This window comes from Acipenser ruthenus, unplaced genomic scaffold (assembly GCF_902713425.1).
Source record: "Acipenser ruthenus unplaced genomic scaffold, fAciRut3.2 maternal haplotype, whole genome shotgun sequence".
NCBI classification, from domain to species: Eukaryota; Metazoa; Chordata; class Actinopteri; order Acipenseriformes; family Acipenseridae; genus Acipenser; species Acipenser ruthenus.
Genome location: NW_026707866.1, coordinates 70,041 through 87,500, shown reverse-complemented (window position 1 = coordinate 87,500; position 17,460 = coordinate 70,041). Strand labels below are relative to the sequence as shown.

At 41.6% G+C, this 17,460-nt stretch overlaps 2 protein-coding genes across 3 annotated transcripts; one reads left to right on the top strand and one right to left on the bottom strand.

Annotated features, from left to right (window-relative positions):
• Window positions 1-3,557: 3,557 nt before the first annotated feature.
• LOC117968155 (uncharacterized) lies at window positions 3,558-9,442 on the bottom strand. Of its 2 annotated transcripts, none has more exons than XM_059019464.1 (9): window positions 9,291-9,442; window positions 8,492-8,556; window positions 7,484-7,608; window positions 7,315-7,401; window positions 6,894-6,962; window positions 6,503-6,673; window positions 5,412-5,582; window positions 5,013-5,147; window positions 3,558-4,594 (listed from the first exon to the last, which is right to left on the bottom strand). In XM_059019464.1, exons 2-8 carry the CDS (start codon window positions 8,526-8,528, stop codon window positions 5,013-5,015), a joined length of 795 nt encoding a protein of 264 aa, XP_058875447.1. In that variant the 5' UTR covers window positions 8,529-8,556; window positions 9,291-9,442; the 3' UTR covers window positions 3,558-4,594. The 2 variants fall into 2 exon arrangements, with proteins under 2 accessions (XP_058875447.1, XP_058875446.1); XM_059019463.1 differs by having other exon boundaries at window positions 3,559-4,599.
• A 1,869-nt stretch (window positions 9,443-11,311) lies between these two features.
• Window positions 11,312-15,523, top strand: LOC131728478 (zinc finger protein 135-like). The gene is made up of 3 exons (XM_059019458.1): window positions 11,312-11,738; window positions 13,043-13,330; window positions 14,207-15,523. Exons 2-3 carry the CDS (start codon window positions 13,096-13,098, stop codon window positions 15,436-15,438), a joined length of 1,467 nt encoding a protein of 488 aa, XP_058875441.1. The 5' UTR covers window positions 11,312-11,738; window positions 13,043-13,095; the 3' UTR covers window positions 15,439-15,523.
• The last annotated feature ends 1,937 nt before the right edge of the window (window positions 15,524-17,460 follow it).

The following is a 17,460-nucleotide window of genomic DNA, read 5'->3' as shown; positions in this document are numbered from 1 at the left end:
CACCAGTAACGTGGAAAAGTTAATAATTATGAATAGTGTTGCCTATCACCTTGAATTTTAGCATTGAGACCATTTGGGCTGCTCTCGACTAGGCAGAGCCCCGGCGCCTCTTCAGCTATGAAAGTTAAACATGTCACAAAATGTTGTGCTCTCAAATGCGTTTTCTTACCGTTCTCAACACAGTTTGATCTATTCTGAAAGTTTTTGCGTGCGTTGAACAGAGGCAGCACTGCCAGGTTACTTTACCATTACAGCTGCATACATCTGCCAAGTGTTTAACCTGTAGTATTTTGTATTTAATCACATCCTGATGTAACTATCACTATTTAATCATATCCTGATGTAACTATCACTATTATCTGCTGTATTATTGAATTGTGGTTTGTCACACTTGTACTTTGCTTGAACAAAAGTTATTGTATTTCTTGCTCTTATTGTATTACTTGTATTGTAACACTTGAAATGTATTTGCTTACGATTGTAAGTCGCCCTGGATAAGGGCGTCTGCTAAGAAATAAATAATAATAATAATAATAATAATAATAATAATAACGATGACACTGGCTGCGAAAGAAGGACTGCGATTCTATTGTCGTTTTTTATACACAAATAAGCTCACTTGATTTTAAAAAGGTCTTGGTGTGATTGAATGAATAGTACACGTCAAGCTTCAATATGAAAGCTGAACACTAATTTCAATAAACAACACGCTTTGAATGAAAAAAAAATATTGTAGCCTACTTCACTAAAGCGAAAATTGGCTCCTGTTATTTTTTAAAAACCTCTGCTTCTGGCTATACTACTGCTTAATAACAGGAACACCATTTTATTTGTTGTTGAACTTAAACACTTTCATGCCAGTCTGTACCCCTACCCCCACACAGGAACAGTACCCTGCTAACTTCCTCTATTCAAAAACATATAGAAAAACAGTCTGGCTCTCTCTTGACTATTTTCAATGAATACATAATTTAATTAATAGAGAATATTATTATTATTTATTTCTTAGCAGACACCCTTATCCAGGGTGACTTACACTTGTTACAAGATATCACATTATTTTTACATACAATTACATTATTTTTTACACATTATTTTTACATACAATTACCCATTTATACAGTTGGGTTTTTACTGGAGCAATCTAGGTAAAGTACCTTGCTCAAGGGTACAGCAGCAGTGTCCCCCACCTGGGATTGAACCCACGACCCTCCGGTCAAGAGTCCTAACTACTACTCCCTATAAAACAAACCAAGCTAAGAACTATTATTTATTTATACATAATTATTTATTTATGTATTCTCAATCTCCACAGACTTGCGGGTTCTGTTGCATTCACAGCACTGAAATTACCTTTATAATACTTCTCATTGGTCTGTATTTAAAATTGTTTGCTGGTCCCTTGAAATTCGTATTAACGAGAATCTACTGTCATTATCTTTTGTCGAGACACTGACCTGAATGTAGCTGAGGTGAGGGTGATGTGTAGGCCTACGCATTGACCTACGCATTGAAGCGCTGGTGTGTAATTCAATATGTTAACAAGGGAACATTATTCAGCAGCTTTCATTGGACTCTATGAAGCTGAGCGAGTTCATTCTATATAGAGGGTGTGGAATTCAATATGTTAACAAGGGAACATTATTCAGCAGCTTTCATTGGACTCTATGAAGCTGAGGGAGTTCATTCTATATAGAGGGGGTGGAATTCAATATGTTAACAAGGGAACATTATTCAGAAGCTTTCATTGGACTCTATGAAGCTGAGCGAGTTCATTCTATATAGAGGGGGTGGAATTCAATATGTTAACAAGGGAACATTATTCAGAAGCTTTCATTGGACTCTATGAAGCTGAGCGAGTTCATTCTATATAGAGGGTGTGGAATTCAATATGTTAACAAGGTAACATTATTCAGCAGCTTTCATTGGACTCTATGAAGCTGAGCGAGTTCATTCTATATAGAGGGTGTGTGATTCAATATGTTAACAAGGGAACATTATTCAGCAGCTTTCATTGGACTCTATGAAGCTGAGGGAGTTCATTCTATATAGAGGGTGTGGAATTCAATATGTTAACAAGGGAACATTATTCAGCAGCTTTCATTGGACTCTATGAAGCTGAGGGAGTTCATTCTATATAGAGGGGGTGGAATTCAATATGTTAACAAGGGAACATTATTCAGCAGCTTTCATTGGACTCTAATGAAGCTGAGGGAGTTCATTCTATATAGAGGGGGTGGAATTCAATATGTTAACAAGGGAACATTATTCAGCAGCTTTCATTGGACTCTATGAAGCTGAGGGAGTTCATTCTATATAGAGGGGGTGGAATTCAATATGTTAACAAGGGAACATTATTCAGCAGCTTTCATTGGACTCTATGAAGCTGAGGGAGTTCATTCTATATAGAGGGGGTGGAATTCAATATGTTAACAAGGGAACATTATTCAGCAGCTTTCATTGGACTCTATGAAGCTGAGCGAGTTCATTCTATATAGAGGGGGTGGAATTCAATATGTTAACAAGGGAACATTATTCAGAAGCTTTCATTGGACTCTATGAAGCTGAGCGAGTTCATTCTATATAGAGGGGGTGGAATTCAATATGTTAACAAGGGAACATTATTCAGAAGCTTTCATTGGACTCTATGAAGCTGAGCGAGTTCATTCTATATAGAGGGTGTGGAATTCAATATGTTAACAAGGTAACATTATTCAGCAGCTTTCATTGGACTCTATGAAGCTGAGCGAGTTCATTCTATATAGAGGGTGTGTGATTCAATATGTTAACAAGGGAACATTATTCAGCAGCTTTCATTGGACTCTATGAAGCTGAGGGAGTTCATTCTATATAGAGGGTGTGGAATTCAATATGTTAACAAGGGAACATTATTCAGCAGCTTTCATTGGACTCTATGAAGCTGAGGGAGTTCATTCTATATAGAGGGGGTGGAATTCAATATGTTAACAAGGGAACATTATTCAGCAGCTTTCATTGGACTCTAATGAAGCTGAGGGAGTTCATTCTATATAGAGGGGGTGGAATTCAATATGTTAACAAGGGAACATTATTCAGCAGCTTTCATTGGACTCTATGAAGCTGAGGGAGTTCATTCTATATAGAGGGGGTGGAATTCAATATGTTAACAAGGGAACATTATTCAGCAGCTTTCATTGGACTCTATGAAGCTGAGGGAGTTCATTCTATATAGAGGGGGTGGAATTCAATATGTTAACAAGGGAACATTATTCAGCAGCTTTCACTGGACTCTATGAAGCTGAGGGAGTTCATTCTAAATAGAGGGTGTGGAATTCAATATGTTAACAAGGGAACATTATTCAGCAGCTTTCAATGGACTTTATGAAGCACAATTAGTTCGTTCTACAGGGTGAACAAACTTTTGACCACAGTGGTACACTTACCCTGGGAGCTGCACCCAGTAGACTGGCATGTAATACCACTAGAAACTGTGCTGAACAGAGTGTGAAGAACATGTTTTTTTTTAGTATGAGGGTGCAAGTTCCTGTTTTTCTAAGTGTAAACTCACACAATTAGACTGGTGACATAAACATCTACTGACTTTATTAAGAGACCATTCACACAAGTAGCACAGAAATCCAACTTTAAATCAGACATACAAAGCACACCCTGTTAACTCATATTACAGTAGATTCATGTTAATTGCATAGCCACTGTGTGCCTAAAGGTTGTGTGCAATTAACCCCAGTACAGGAATGTGATTATCAGTAAAATATACAGTGTATTACAGGGACATTTCATTATACACCTAATCATTGCTTGCAATTGTGAAGCACATTTATTTTACATGAAAATGTACATACTGTAGAGTTATGGCTAAAAGTTTTGCATCACCCAACAGAATTATCTATTACTGTTTTATAAAGTCCAATGAAGCCTGCTTGAATCACCCAACAGAATTATCTGTTACTGCTTTATAAAGTCCAATGAAGCCTGCTTGAATAATGTTTCCTTAACATATTGAATTACATACCAATGCTTTGTAGTTTTTCATCTACTTAACATTTTAAAATCTAACATGAAATATTATACTTTACAACTATTATGGCTTCCGGTAGACTTTTGCGATGCCATTTTGTAGTTTCTTTGATGACATGATGTTAAATAAAAATATTATTATTTATTTCTTAGCAGACGCCCTTATCCAGGGTGACTTACAATTGTTACAAGATATCACATTATACATTATTTCACACTACACAGATATCGCATTATTTTTACATACAATTACCCATTTAAACAGTTGGGTTTTTACTGGAGCAATCTAAGTAAAGTACCTTGCTCAAGGGTACAACAGCAGTGTCTCTCACCGGGGCTTGAACCCACGACCCTCTGGTCAGGAGTCCACAGCCCTAACCACTACTCCACACTGCTGGCCTAAATATCTAAAGTTATGTTCAGAGAGTTTTTATTTTAATCATGTTTCAATCCTAAATGTCTAGGTGATGCAAAGTTTTTGGCCTGAGGTGTGTGTGGTATATGTTCTGTTTGTCGTGTTTGTATTACAAATGTTATCTTCAGGACCATTTCCACGGCTCCCATTGTCAATGTGCAGCTAAACTAGAGAAGAAATAAAAAGTTAGACTGTGGTGAGAACATACATACATACATACATACATACATGCACAGCTGTCAGCTGTCTGTTATTACAGCAAGTCAGTGTAGTTGCACACTTGGATAAACTCTATTGTTTCCAATTACTAAATAACAAATACAAATGCACTGAAAGATTGCACTGTGTTTGTGCAGCAACGTTACACACTCAGATTTCATTCATGCGTTCTGTGTAGTACATTGCTTATTGTATAAGGGATGTCATCTTGTGAAGTGATCAAAATCCAAGGTCTATATCTAGGGCTTAGTATATGTAGATAGATAGATAGATAGATAGATAGATAGATAGATAGATAGATAGATAGATAGATAGATAGATAGATAGATAGATAGATAGATATTATTTTATTTTATTTTACCTAAAGTGATTTCTCAAGCAGGGCCCTCATGATAAACTCAATTACTGGACAGACAGTGCAGAGCAATTCTCCCGTCCACTTCTCCACTGCCAGCTGATCGAGTCCACAGCTCTCTGCTTGAGCCAATCCACAGATCTGTGGGAAAGAAGCGGGGCATCTAATTCACAGCTATGGGCAAAGGGTTTGCATCATCCTAAAGCATTAGCAAATGTTGCTTCCTAAAGTGGAGTGATAACGTTACGTTGACATATTGAATTGCATACCACCACTTTGTAGTTTCCTATATACTCAACACAAAAACTGACACATGAAAAAATGCGCACATGTCTCAATCAAATTCTAGGTGATGCAACACTATTGGGCAGAGCTGTATACAGTGATCCTCTATCGCTTCAGTACCTCAGTCACACTCCTCAGTTCGGATGCCCATTCCTTCAGGATCACTTCGCACCGCTCCAGATTCCACTCCTTCCCTTGATCTGTTTTCTCCGGGGATTGTCTGGAGAAATCTTCAGCGTTCTCCTGGTCAACGTTTTTATTTTCATCTGTTTCCTCTCGCTCGCTGGCAGGCTAAAAAAAAAAAAATTCAACAACACGCCCCTTTTATTAAAGCATCCGACTTTACTTTTTAGACTGCCAAGAGTTTAAAAGCGTGTCTCCTGGCCGCGCATTCATTCCACTCCAGCAACAGAATTTTGCTCTCCTTGTTTCCTCAGAATATGAACTAAACTATGCGTGACATGTTTACTTCCGAGTCATGTTACCTGGTATAGTTCGTTTCCTATGTACAAAAAGGACCGAGTCCTGCAGTTGTTCACATTGACGTTTAGCAAGCGAACCAGACTCGCTGCGTTTGCCAAACGGACCAAGACCACCTCTCACACCAAACGTACCGAAACGAACTGAGTGCGGACCAAACCCTCTAAACGGACCCAGTGTGAACACAGCCTAAAAATCGATATTATTATTATTATTATTATTATTATTATTATTATTATTATTAATAATAATAATAATAATAATAATAATAATAATAATAATAATTTCTTAACAGACACCCTTATCCAGGGTGACTTACAGTCGTAAACAAAAATACATTTCAATAATCACATTATTAATACAATTAAGAGCAAGATAAATACAATGACTTTGGTTCTAGCAAGTACAAGTGTGACAAAATACGATTCAATAACGGAGCAGATAACAGTGTCAGTGATAGTTACATCAGGATAGAATTAAATACAAAATACTACAGATTAAATAACACTTGTGACGGATTACAGTACTCTAAAGTACAGGATTAAATTGTTATTTTGTTATTTTTATTCGGTCTTTATCTCAATACCTTTTTTTAAATATACATTTTGTTTTGTGTCCAGTTATTATCCCCCCCCCGATGTTTCTCCCAATTCTGAATGATCAGTTGCTTCTCTCAATACCTTGCATTGATTCCTCAGCTCCCTTGCCCATGTGATGATGATGTCTCTTACCTCGTATTGATTCCTCAGCTCCCTTGCCCATGTGATGATGATGTCTCTGCACTCTTCAAGACTCTGGTTGGCATACATTTCCCCAGCGGCTGCCCGTGAATCCTGCGGCTCTGTGTGCCCACACCCGCCCTCTGCTTCCTGCAGCGCGTCTGTGATCAAATCAACTCGTTTCTGTAAAATAATAATAATATACATTATTTCACATTATACAGATATCACATTATTTTTTTACATACAATTACCCACTTATACAGTTTTTAACTGGAGCAATCTAGGTAAAGTACCTTGCTCAAGGGTACAGCAGCAGTGTCCCCCCCACCTGGGATTGAACCCACTACCCTCTGGTCAAGAGGCCAGAGCCCTAACCACTACTCCACACTGCTGCCCTTACCTGAGAGATTGTTCTCAGCCTCTCTGCCCAGTCTAGGATGAAGTGCTTGCATACCTCCAGAGAGGTGTTCTGTAGTTTTGGAAAAAGAAACAAAATACATTTTTTTCTCTCATTTTATTACTATTGAAAGATTCACACAGAACTAGCGTTGTCATTCTTTTCTGCCATAGAATGCCTTTGCCAATACGGTGACTTCTCGTTCAAAGAAACTCGGATTAAATGAATTTCCTGATAGTACGAACAATGAACAATGACAAAAGTATTAAATTTATACTACACACTGTAATTGACATTTGATTTCAGTGTTTTGGCTTCAGGTTCCTGATGATACAAATTACTCATGAGACTTTTTTTTTTTTTACTAGTCCCTTAACATTCATATTACCGAGAATTGACTAATTGTCTTTTGTGACATACTGACCTGAATGAGGCGAGGGTCATGTGTCAGCATTGACCTGTCTTGGGCTTTCCTATGGACTACACTGTCAGTATGGCATCGGGGAATGTCCTTTGAGATACACAAATGTCACAGTCAATGTTTGTCTGAAAGACTGGAATTAGATTTTGTAAAATGACAGTAGCTACTGTACCAGAGAGCCGCTGAGGTTAGGAGTTACGAAAGGCATTGACTGCGCAGTTCTAGGACCAGTGTTGTGGTTTTCCCGAAGGACAACATGGTTCTGATGAGCGGGCTTGTCCTGCAGCTCTGGAGAACCTGTAACAGAGATAAACCTGTAGTCTAAAGGATGACTGTGGTGTGCAGGGGGGGGGGGGGGGGAGTCACACAGTCAGGGGAGCGCAGGGGTCCCCGAGGGTCTCCCCTGGTAAAGACACGGCCACGTGGTGTGCAGGGGGGAGTCACACAGTCAAGGGAGCGCAGGGGTCCCTGAGGGTCTCCCCTGGTAAAGACACGGCCACGTGGTGTGCAGGGGGGAGTCACACAGTCAGGGGAGCGCAGGGGTCTCCAAGGGTCTCCCCTTGTAAAGACACGGCCACGTGGTGTGCAGGGGGGAGTCACACAGTCAGGGGAGCGCAGGGGTCCCAGAGGGTCTCCCCTGTTAAAGGCACGGCCGCGTGGTGTGTAGGGGGGAGTCACACAGTCAGGGGAGCGCAGGGTTCCCAGAGGGTCTCCCCTGGTAAAGGCACGGCCGCGTGGTGTGCAGGGGGGAGTCACACAGTCAGGGGAGCGCAGGGGTCCCTGAGGGTCTCCCCTGGTAAAGACACGGCCACGTGGTGTGCAGGGGGGAGTCACACAGTCAGGGGAGCGCAGGGGTCCCAGGGGGTCTCCCCTGTTAAAGGCACGGCCGCGTGGTGTGCAGGGGGGAGTCACACAGTCAGGGGAGCGCAGGGGTCTCCGAGGGTCTCCCCTTGTAAAGGCACGGCCTCGTGGCGTGTAGGGGTAGGGGAGCCACACAGGGGTTTTGTCTGTGAGAAGTCATCAGTCTTTGCTGAGGATTCGCTGGTGGTAAATTCCGACTGTAATTACAATAATTATCCTTTTTGTGTTTCATTCTACTGTAGCACTACGACATAAATCAAGGAAAACAATTCACTGGATTATTTTAAACTCCGTTTTCAGGAGGAACGTTTTTTCTCACCAGTTTCTGTGACTTCCTTCCCTTGTTCCAGCGGCATTGCATCTCTCTGCTCCAAAACCCAGACTCTGGAAGAAAAGGTGCTGATGTACTGGGCGTTATTTTCAAATGAGCTTCCTATCATTTGTACTATCATTTGTTTGCAGATACAGTAGTTTAAAAAACTTATTGCTGAGTCTGTCTTTATTATTTGGTCTTTGTCATTTAGTTACACACACACGCGCACACGCGCACACACGCACGCACGCACGCACACACATATATATAAGGAGGTATAATTGCAGTGTACAAAAAAGAATGACAATGAAAAGTATTTTTTAATAATTTCAGCCTATTTTTTTCCCATTATCAAAACTCAGTTGAATTTAGTCCATTTAAAGTTGGCAGGTGTAAAAGGAAGTAGAATTATTATTATTTTTTTTAAATATATCAGATTCAATAAGAAGAATCAGGAAATACATATCAGATTTCAAATTTCAGAAATGCTTCCAGTAAAGAAAAAAAAATGCTTCCAGTAAACATGAAACATCAAACACAATGCCGATGACAGTTTTGTATTTATTTTACAGTAGGTTTTCTTTTTATAAAATTACTGAAAAAAAAATACAAAACAAAACACTGAACTCTGGAATTGATCTAAAGAGTGTCTGTATGTATTCACTGAACTCTGGAATTGATCTAAAGTGTGTCTGTATGTATTCGCGAGAAACACAAATCAATTTTATTTTTTACAATACGGTACATTAAAGACCTCCTTTAGAATTCGGATCAACTTTGATGTGACGTGAAAAAAGTTTCCTACCTGTTACAAAACAACACCAACGTTCCGCAGAGGCGCGCCTCGACGCTTTTTTACTGGAAGAAACAGCCTCAGCAAGCGCGTTCACTTCAGCAGTCCTCGTGACCGTGTGGAGCAGACAGACAAGGCAGGTAAGTTTTAGCTCTGCACCTAGGGGGGCGTGTCTTTCTTTGCAAGTGACAATAACATCCGTCCGAATCAGTTTGCTGAATCACAGCAACCAGTTAGGGTGTAATTAACCCATTCAGTGCCGTTGTCTTCATAATTATGTTACGAGAATTTTATTTTTTTAAAACTGGCATCATCACCATCTAGCTGTTATTCTTATTATTATTTGTTTATTTAGCAGACGCCTTTATCCAAGGCGACTTACAGAGACTAGGGTGTGTGAACTATGCATCAGCTGCAGAGTCACTTGCAACTACGTCTCACCCGAAAGACAGAGCACAAGGAGGTGAAGTGACTTGCTCAGGGTCACACACAGTGAGTCAGAGAGTTAACAGGGATTTGAACCCGGGACCACCTCCTGGTTACAAGCCCTTTTCTTTAACCGCTTTACCACGCAGCCTATTATATTGTTGTAAATGTTACCTTAACTGTATTGCTATGGTAACTTACTCGCATTTTATTAACCGCAAAAAGGCTGAATGTTAATGAATCAAATCACAGAAATAAATGCAGCTCGTGGCCTGATTTTCTTTTAAAGAAAAATGTGTTTGGTCGCTAATGAGTTAATGGTGTTCACCCGTTTGCACATTAGTGGCGAAACATACTGTAGCCTATTTGTAATAAGAATTGTAGCGTCACATAGATTGAAATTATTATTATTATTATTATTATTATTATTATTATTATTATTATTATTATAAGAATGCGTCTTGTTTGAATACTTGGATTTGTATCACTATTACTTAAAAAAAAACAAAAAAAAAAACAACGACCTCTGATTGACTGACGCCCAACCGCTGCATAATCGCTTTCCAATTCGGGACACTTTTAACTAGATGGTATAACCCTGTTTATTGCAATTATATTGGTACCCATCATTTCTATAATATTGCATGCGTTTAATGTAGCGTAATAACCTATACAGGTGTGAAACATCTGGAAACCGTCCTTCGGATGCGACGTCAAACAAACGAGCTCCTACTGGAAGTGACTCTGCAGCAGCCACTGACTCCCTGTGTGTGTGTGACCCTGAGCAAGTCACTGAACCTCCTTGTGCTCCGTCCTTCAGGATGAGACGTCAAACAAACGGGCTCCTATTGGAAGTGACTCTGCAGCAGCCACTGACTCCCTGTGTGTGTGTGACCCTGAGCAAGTCACTGAACCTCCTTGTGCTCCGTCCTTCAGGATGAGACGTCAAACAAACGGGCTCCTATTGGAAGTGACTCTGCAGCAGCCACTGACTCCCTGTGTGTGTGTGACCCTGAGCAAGTCACTGAACCTCCTTGTGCTCCGTCCTTCAGGATGAGACGTCAAACAAACAAGCTCCTATTGGAAGTGACTCTGCAGCAGCCACTGACTCCCTGTGTGTGTGTGTGACCCTGAGCAAGTCACTGAACCTCCTTGTGCTCCGTCCTTCGGACGAGACGTCAAACAAACGAGGTCCTATTGGAAGTGACTCTGCAGCAGCAGCAGCAGCAGTTGTTGATGATGCAGAGGAAGGGGTGCTATCGGATTGTTGGAAAACGGGACTTTTTTAATGTTTTGGGAAGAACATATCGGGACACCAGGACAGTTTATGGAAAAGGGGGGTCTTGGTCAACTCTCGCTACATCCAAATAGGTTGCTGCTCTCCTACATGTAGAGTACCGGTCTACCTTTATTGTGTCCTATAGGTGGAGCATATCTATAGCCTTCTGCATTTTGTCCAGTGTGCTGGTACAAAAGGACTATGAAACTGTATCCACGGGTCTGCCATGACGGCTCAGCGTGCTCTGTGTTGAACCGCGCGGTTTTCATGTATCATGGAGCCAAAATGGCCACAGTTACATAACTACCGTGTCTCGCTCGGTTTAAACCAGATTCGAAACGTCACTTGCTCAAAACGGAAGGGAGCAAAAAAAACACGGCGTCGGAGTTGTTTGGTGATTCGCTTGGTAACCCTGTCAATTAATGCAGCTTGGACGGGTCACTGGCAAGCGACTGCAGCGCTACATGCAGAATGTCGATGTTGGGGCGAGACTAGAAAGCTTGCAAATGCGAGACTGCTTTCGTCTTGTAATTCACTCTCTCAATAGAGGCAGTTTGCGATAGGATTGCTAGTCGGACGCAGAATGTTTTGAGTGCTGTTAATGCTGGATGGTTTTGATATGCCGGCGGTGCCAAAGCTGAGTCGCTCACAGTAAGCAGACTTAAACAAAAAGAGATCGGACAAAGAAAAGGGCTGGACGCGGCGAAGCGAGCAACGAACATTGAACCTGACTGTGTGGGATACAAACAACAGAGGTAGGGGAAAAGAACTGATGACGTCTGTCTCAGACAGGTCGTTATTAAACTAAAGGGTACCCATTCTCCCCCTAAATCATATGCAACAGAGTTTATTATTATTATTATTATTATTATTATTATTATTATTATTATTATTATTATATTGTAATTCAGGTTATATACCGGTTTGGATGCATTTTGTTTAGAGTTCTGTGGATGTTTGTATAAAAAAATACAAACAAATAAATTAAAACAAGTATACTGAGGTGCGGTAAAAGTGAGCTATTGTTATTTAAATAAATAAATAAATACATACATACATACATACATACATATATTAATAAATAGTAGAAAGACGTGGTCTTTGGGGTCTGCAAAGTTAAATCGCCGATGGTAAAATAAATGACCCCCCCCACACACACACACGCACAGTAATTACCTCACTCACTATTATTATTATTATTATTATTATTATTATTATTATTATTATTATTATTTCTTTCTTAGCAGACGCCCTTATCCAGGGCGACTTACAATCGTAAGCAAATACATTTCAAGTGTTACAATACAAGTAATACAATAAGAGCAAGAAATACAATAACTCTCTCTCTCACACACACACACACACACACACACACTAACTCACTCTCTCTCTCTCTCACACACACACACTAACTCACTCTCTCACTCTCTCACACACACACACACTAACTCACTCTCTCTCTCTCTCACACACACACGCACACTAACTCTCTCTCTCTCTCTCTCACACACACACACGCACACTAACTCTCTCTCTCTCTCTCACACACACACACGCACACTAACTCTCTCTCTCTCTCTCACACACACACTAACTCACTCTCTCTCTCTCTCTCACACACACACACACACGCACACTAACTCTCTCTCTCTCTCACATACACACACACACACACTCTCTCTCTCTCGCACACACACTCTCTCTCGCACACACACACACTGTCACACACAAACACACACTCGCTCTCTCACATCAGCGGTGCATAACTGCAAGAACAAAACATCCAAATACAAAAATTGCTCTCTATATATTTCCAGCTGAAGAATACCTGTATCGAGTTCAATTCTGCAAAATACGCCTGTTCCATTCAAAGTCAAGCAACTTCCATAGTTAATATTCAATCGCTTGGAGGCACAATTCCTCTTTTACAAACCCCTGTCCCCCTTTTTTTGTAATTCATTTCAACGGGAGCTCACCTAGAACATCCCTGAAAAGACGAGCCTTTGGAAGACGTCAAATCGTCACATGTCTTCAATCCCATCAACATTTTTCCCCACAGTGCAATCAGCGGATACCGGATGCTGCAGCTGAGGAAAATCTTTGCAAGCGAAGATGAATCCTGCCCCAAAAGATGAGCTGCCTGATCTGGAAACTGCCCACAGCAAAGGGGAATTCGTCTATCAAACCCCGTCCAGTGTCCTTAAAGATGAGGAGACTGGACAGGGCTCTGATTATAAGGATGCAGATTCCAGCCCTGTGCGAGAGGCTGGGAATGAATCGGAGACTGGGAAAGAGGAAATACCTGCAGGGGACTCGTCTAAAATCAGTCGGTCTCCTGCTACGTCATGTAAGTACTGCAACTTGCCAAAAGTTTTGCCTCGCCTAGAATTTTAGGATTGAGACAATAATTAAATAAAAAATGACATAATTTAGATATTTTATTTAAAGTCATGTAATCAAGAAAAATTATACAAAATTATATTACATAAAAGTCTACACCGGAAGTCATAATAGTAGTACAGTAGTATTTCATGTTCGATTTCGAAATGCCAGTTGTTCTGTTAAGTATATGGGGAAACTATAAAGTGGTGTGTAATTCAAAATGTTAACGTAACATTATTCAGCAGGATTTTACTAAACCTTTAGCCATAGCTGTACTGTGGCATCCATAATGTATGTGGAAAGTGTAAACAAGGGCTTGGAAATCAGACTCCTATTGCACAGCAGTGTCACCCAGTCCAGGTTTTACTACCAGCTTGATCAGCCCCAGTGTGTCTAGGTAACAAGCTCAGGTGTGTCTTATTATTAAACTCACAGTTTTCAGTTCCAGTGGTCTGATGTCATCCGCACAACAAGTAAAAACTACAGAATCAATGGGGTGTGTTCTAATGCACTGGTATTTTACTGTGGTAGAATGTTTTTAATGTCAGTAATATACAGTGACCTTTGCAGTCCAGTGCTGTAATTGTTTTTTCTTTTTTCGTTCTTTCTTTCTTTCTTTCTTTCTTTCTTTCTTTCTTTCTTTCTTTCTTTCTTTCTTTCTCTCTTCTCTCTCTCCTTTGTCTCTCTCTTTTCTCTCTCTCCTTCTCTCTCTCCTCGCTCTTTCTTTCTTTCTTTCTTTCTTTCTTTCTCTCTTCTCTCTCTTCTCGCTCTTTCTTTCTCTCTCTCTCTCTCTCTCTCTCTCTCTCTCTCTCTCTCTCTCTCTCTCTCTCGCTCTCTCCAGATGATGAAGAACGTGACCCCGGATTTGTTGGCAGCTCCTGCCCTCACTGCGGAAGTCGTTTCAGTCGCCAGCGAGACCTCGCCAAGCACATGAAGAAGACTCACCTGGAGGAGATCGTGAAGATACTCAAAACTCGTTCTGTTCACACCACGGGCCTCCCGTTACCAAACGGCAGAGGGAGTGAAATTCCACCCGCCGACGTTCCTGCGACCTCTGAATCCGCCGTCGAACCGGGAACTTGTCGTGTAGCAGAGACCAAGCACGGCGAGGGAATGGGAGAGCGTTCTGATGGGAAGGAAAAAAACAACACAGAGGAAACGGCGGCGACACCGTGTGACTACCCTGAATCCAGACAAAGCCTAAACCTTAAAACCAAGGAGGTCACCCATTCCGGGGAGACTCTGTATGCCTTCGGTTGCGGAGGAGACGATTCCGACCAGCTGGGTTCACTTAAAACCCCGGCCGGATTTCTCCCGCCATACATCTGCACGGAATGCGGGAAGCGTTTCAACGGCTCGGGAACGCTCAAGAGACACCGGAGGATTCACACGGGAGAGTCTCCTTACCACTGTATCGAATGTGGGAAGAATTTCAAAGACTCGGGCGCTCTTAAGAGACACCGGAGGATTCACACGGGGGAGTCGCCTTACCACTGCACCGAATGCGAAAAGAAATTCCGCCAGCTGGGCCACTTGAAAGAGCACCAGCGAATCCACACGGGGGAGACCCCCTACCACTGCGCCCAGTGCAGGAAAAGCTTCAGCCAGCTGGGGAACCTGAAGACCCACCAGCGGATCCACACCGGAGAAACCCCTTACGCCTGCGCCGACTGCGGGAGGAGCTTCCGGCAAATCCGGCAGCTCCGGACGCACCAGCAGGTCCACACGGGAGAGACTCCTTTCCACTGCTCGGAATGCGGGAAGAGCTTCAAGTGGATGTGTTCTCTGAAGGAGCACCAGAGGATCCACACAGGAGAAGCTCCCTACGGCTGCCCGGACTGTGGGAAGAGCTTCAAGGGTGCGGGGACTTTGAAGAAGCACAGGCGGGTTCACACGGGAGAGACGCCCTACAGCTGCGGGGACTGTGGGAAGGCCTTCAAGGAGTCTGGGGCTTTAAGGCGGCACCAACGAATCCACACCGGGGAGACTCCTTATCACTGCTCCGTCTGCAGCAAGAAGTTCAGCCGGGTGGACCACCTTAAAGACCACCAACGGATTCACAGTGGGGAGTGAGTTCAGTTTTTCGTTGCAGAAGCTGATTTAACAGTACAGCAGCAGGAAAAAAATAAACTGGGTATATTTAAAATAAAATACAAAATTTCGAAAAGGTAGCGTTCTAGTGATTTCCAAGAGGGAGGATGCATTTCTTGTGACATGTTCATTCATTTGAAGAGCAGCTTGGCAGTAAGAGATGTCAAGTGCCAGGGCAGCTGGGCTGGGCTGTTTTTGAGGAGCTTGGTTGAGGACTCTAATGCAGGGCTGCCTGAAGCTGGCCCTCTTCCACACCCTGTTCTAAATCGTTTAACTGAACCGATTAAATAAGCCTCCATCTATCCAGACCCTGAGGTAGATCACGATGTCGTTTTACCTGTTAAACAAACCTGGAGTAGAATTGAGTGGCCTTCCAGGACTGTGATTGGTTGGCCAGCCCTGCTGTAGATCGATGGATTGGTTGATTGATTCATTCATTCGAGATGCTTTGTGTTGAAACATGTTGATATTGTTGTATTTGGCTTCTAGTAAGCACTAAAGGTTGCGAACCCATTAAAAACCATAACTAGGATACTTCACCTGTAAGTCAATCCTGTGGGCACCCCGGTGTAAGCTATTCTAGTTTGAGAAGCACTTTGCTCCCCTTAATTAGTTTCAGGATCCTTTTGAAACCCCCCCTTATTGTGTGCTGTACTCTATCAGTGTTGCATTGTCATTTGCTATGCTGGTTTATTATTATTATTATTATTATTTATTTCTTAGCAGACACCCTTATCCAGGGCGACTTACAATTGTTACAAGATATCACATTATTTTTACATACAATTACCCATTTATCCAGTTGGGTTTTTACTGGAGCAATCTAGGTAAAGTACCTTGCTCAAGGGTACAGCAGCAGTGTCCCCAACTGGGATTGAACCCACGACCCTCCGGTCAAGAGTCCAGAGCCCTGACCGCTACTCCACACTGCTGCTGTTTTATTTTAAAACAAATAAATAAAACGTGAATCAAATGATACCAAAGTAGTGTCATAGCTCTTCTGCTTTTAAGTTTCGAGTCTTGCTTCCCAGTGTTTTCGTTCGCTTGGTCAAATCAAGACACCGAGGCAATCGAACCGGGAAAGACGTGCTTCAGATACTGAAGATGGGAGACCGGACCTCGCGTCTGGCAATGCATCTTGGGAAGGAGTCATGGAAATATTTCCGATTTGATATCGAGTGATGCCGATGTTTATTTGTAATACACTGTATGTGAATTTGCGAGATTGTAACCGAGATGAGAAAACTCTGTGGCAAGGTGACGTCGCTGCTGACTGTAAGACACTGGGTAGAGGGGGAGTATATGTGTGTGTGTGTGTGTGTGTGTGTATATATCTATATATATATATATATATAATTAGGTTCTTGTAATAAATATGCCATATAAATGTGTCTAGAAATGGCAGCTGCGGTAGGTTGTATAATACCTAACTTGATTAAACTTGGTTCTAGTTCTCATACGTTGTGTGGATCGCGTCTTTATTCTCTATGAACCCTGTGAAAGATGCATAAAAACATGGGACCTAAAGAAGTCCTCATCATTATGACGTAAAGGTCATTAGCTGAAATGTGTCTGGATTTTGACTGATAGTAGTTTTACTTCTGAATTGAGGAATTGAGGGTTGGGTCTTTGGAAATATATCTGATACCAAATCTTTGATATTTGAATTCAAAGTATATTGAAAACTGATGTCGTATTCAATTAATCAATGTGTCTGTCTGTCTGTCTGTCTATTGAGGATGTGTGTTCCAGTGGTTAAAGAAAAGGTCTTGTAACCAGGAGGTCCCCAGTTCAAATCCCGGCTCACTCACTGTGTGTGACCCTAAGCAAGTCACTTTTAATATTATTATTATTATTATTAGTGAGCAAGTCACTAATAATAATAATAATAATAATAATAATAATAATAATGAGGCTGTGTGGTCCAGTGGTTAAAGAAAAGGGCTTGTGACCAGGGGGTCCCCGGTTCAAATCAAACCTCAGGCAGTGACTCATTGTGTGACC

Excerpts from the sequence above, each read along its gene's own strand:
- LOC117968155 (XM_059019464.1), bottom strand. The coding sequence starts at position 8,528 with ATGCCGCTGGAACAAGGGAAGGAAGTCACAGAAACTG. Across the intron at positions 7,609-8,491 it reads GAAGGAAGTCACAGAAACTG|GTTCTCCAGAGCTGCAGGAC; the intron begins GTGAGAAAAAAC and ends TCTCTGTTACAG. Across the intron at positions 5,583-6,502 it reads AGCTGAGGAATCAATACGAG|CCTGCCAGCGAGCGAGAGGA; the intron begins GTAAGAGACATC and ends TTTTTTTTTTAG.
- LOC131728478 (XM_059019458.1), top strand. The coding sequence starts at position 13,096 with ATGAATCCTGCCCCAAAAGATGAGCTGCCTGATCTGGAAACTGCCCAC. Across the intron at positions 13,331-14,206 it reads TCGGTCTCCTGCTACGTCAT|ATGATGAAGAACGTGACCCC; the intron begins GTAAGTACTGCA and ends CGCTCTCTCCAG.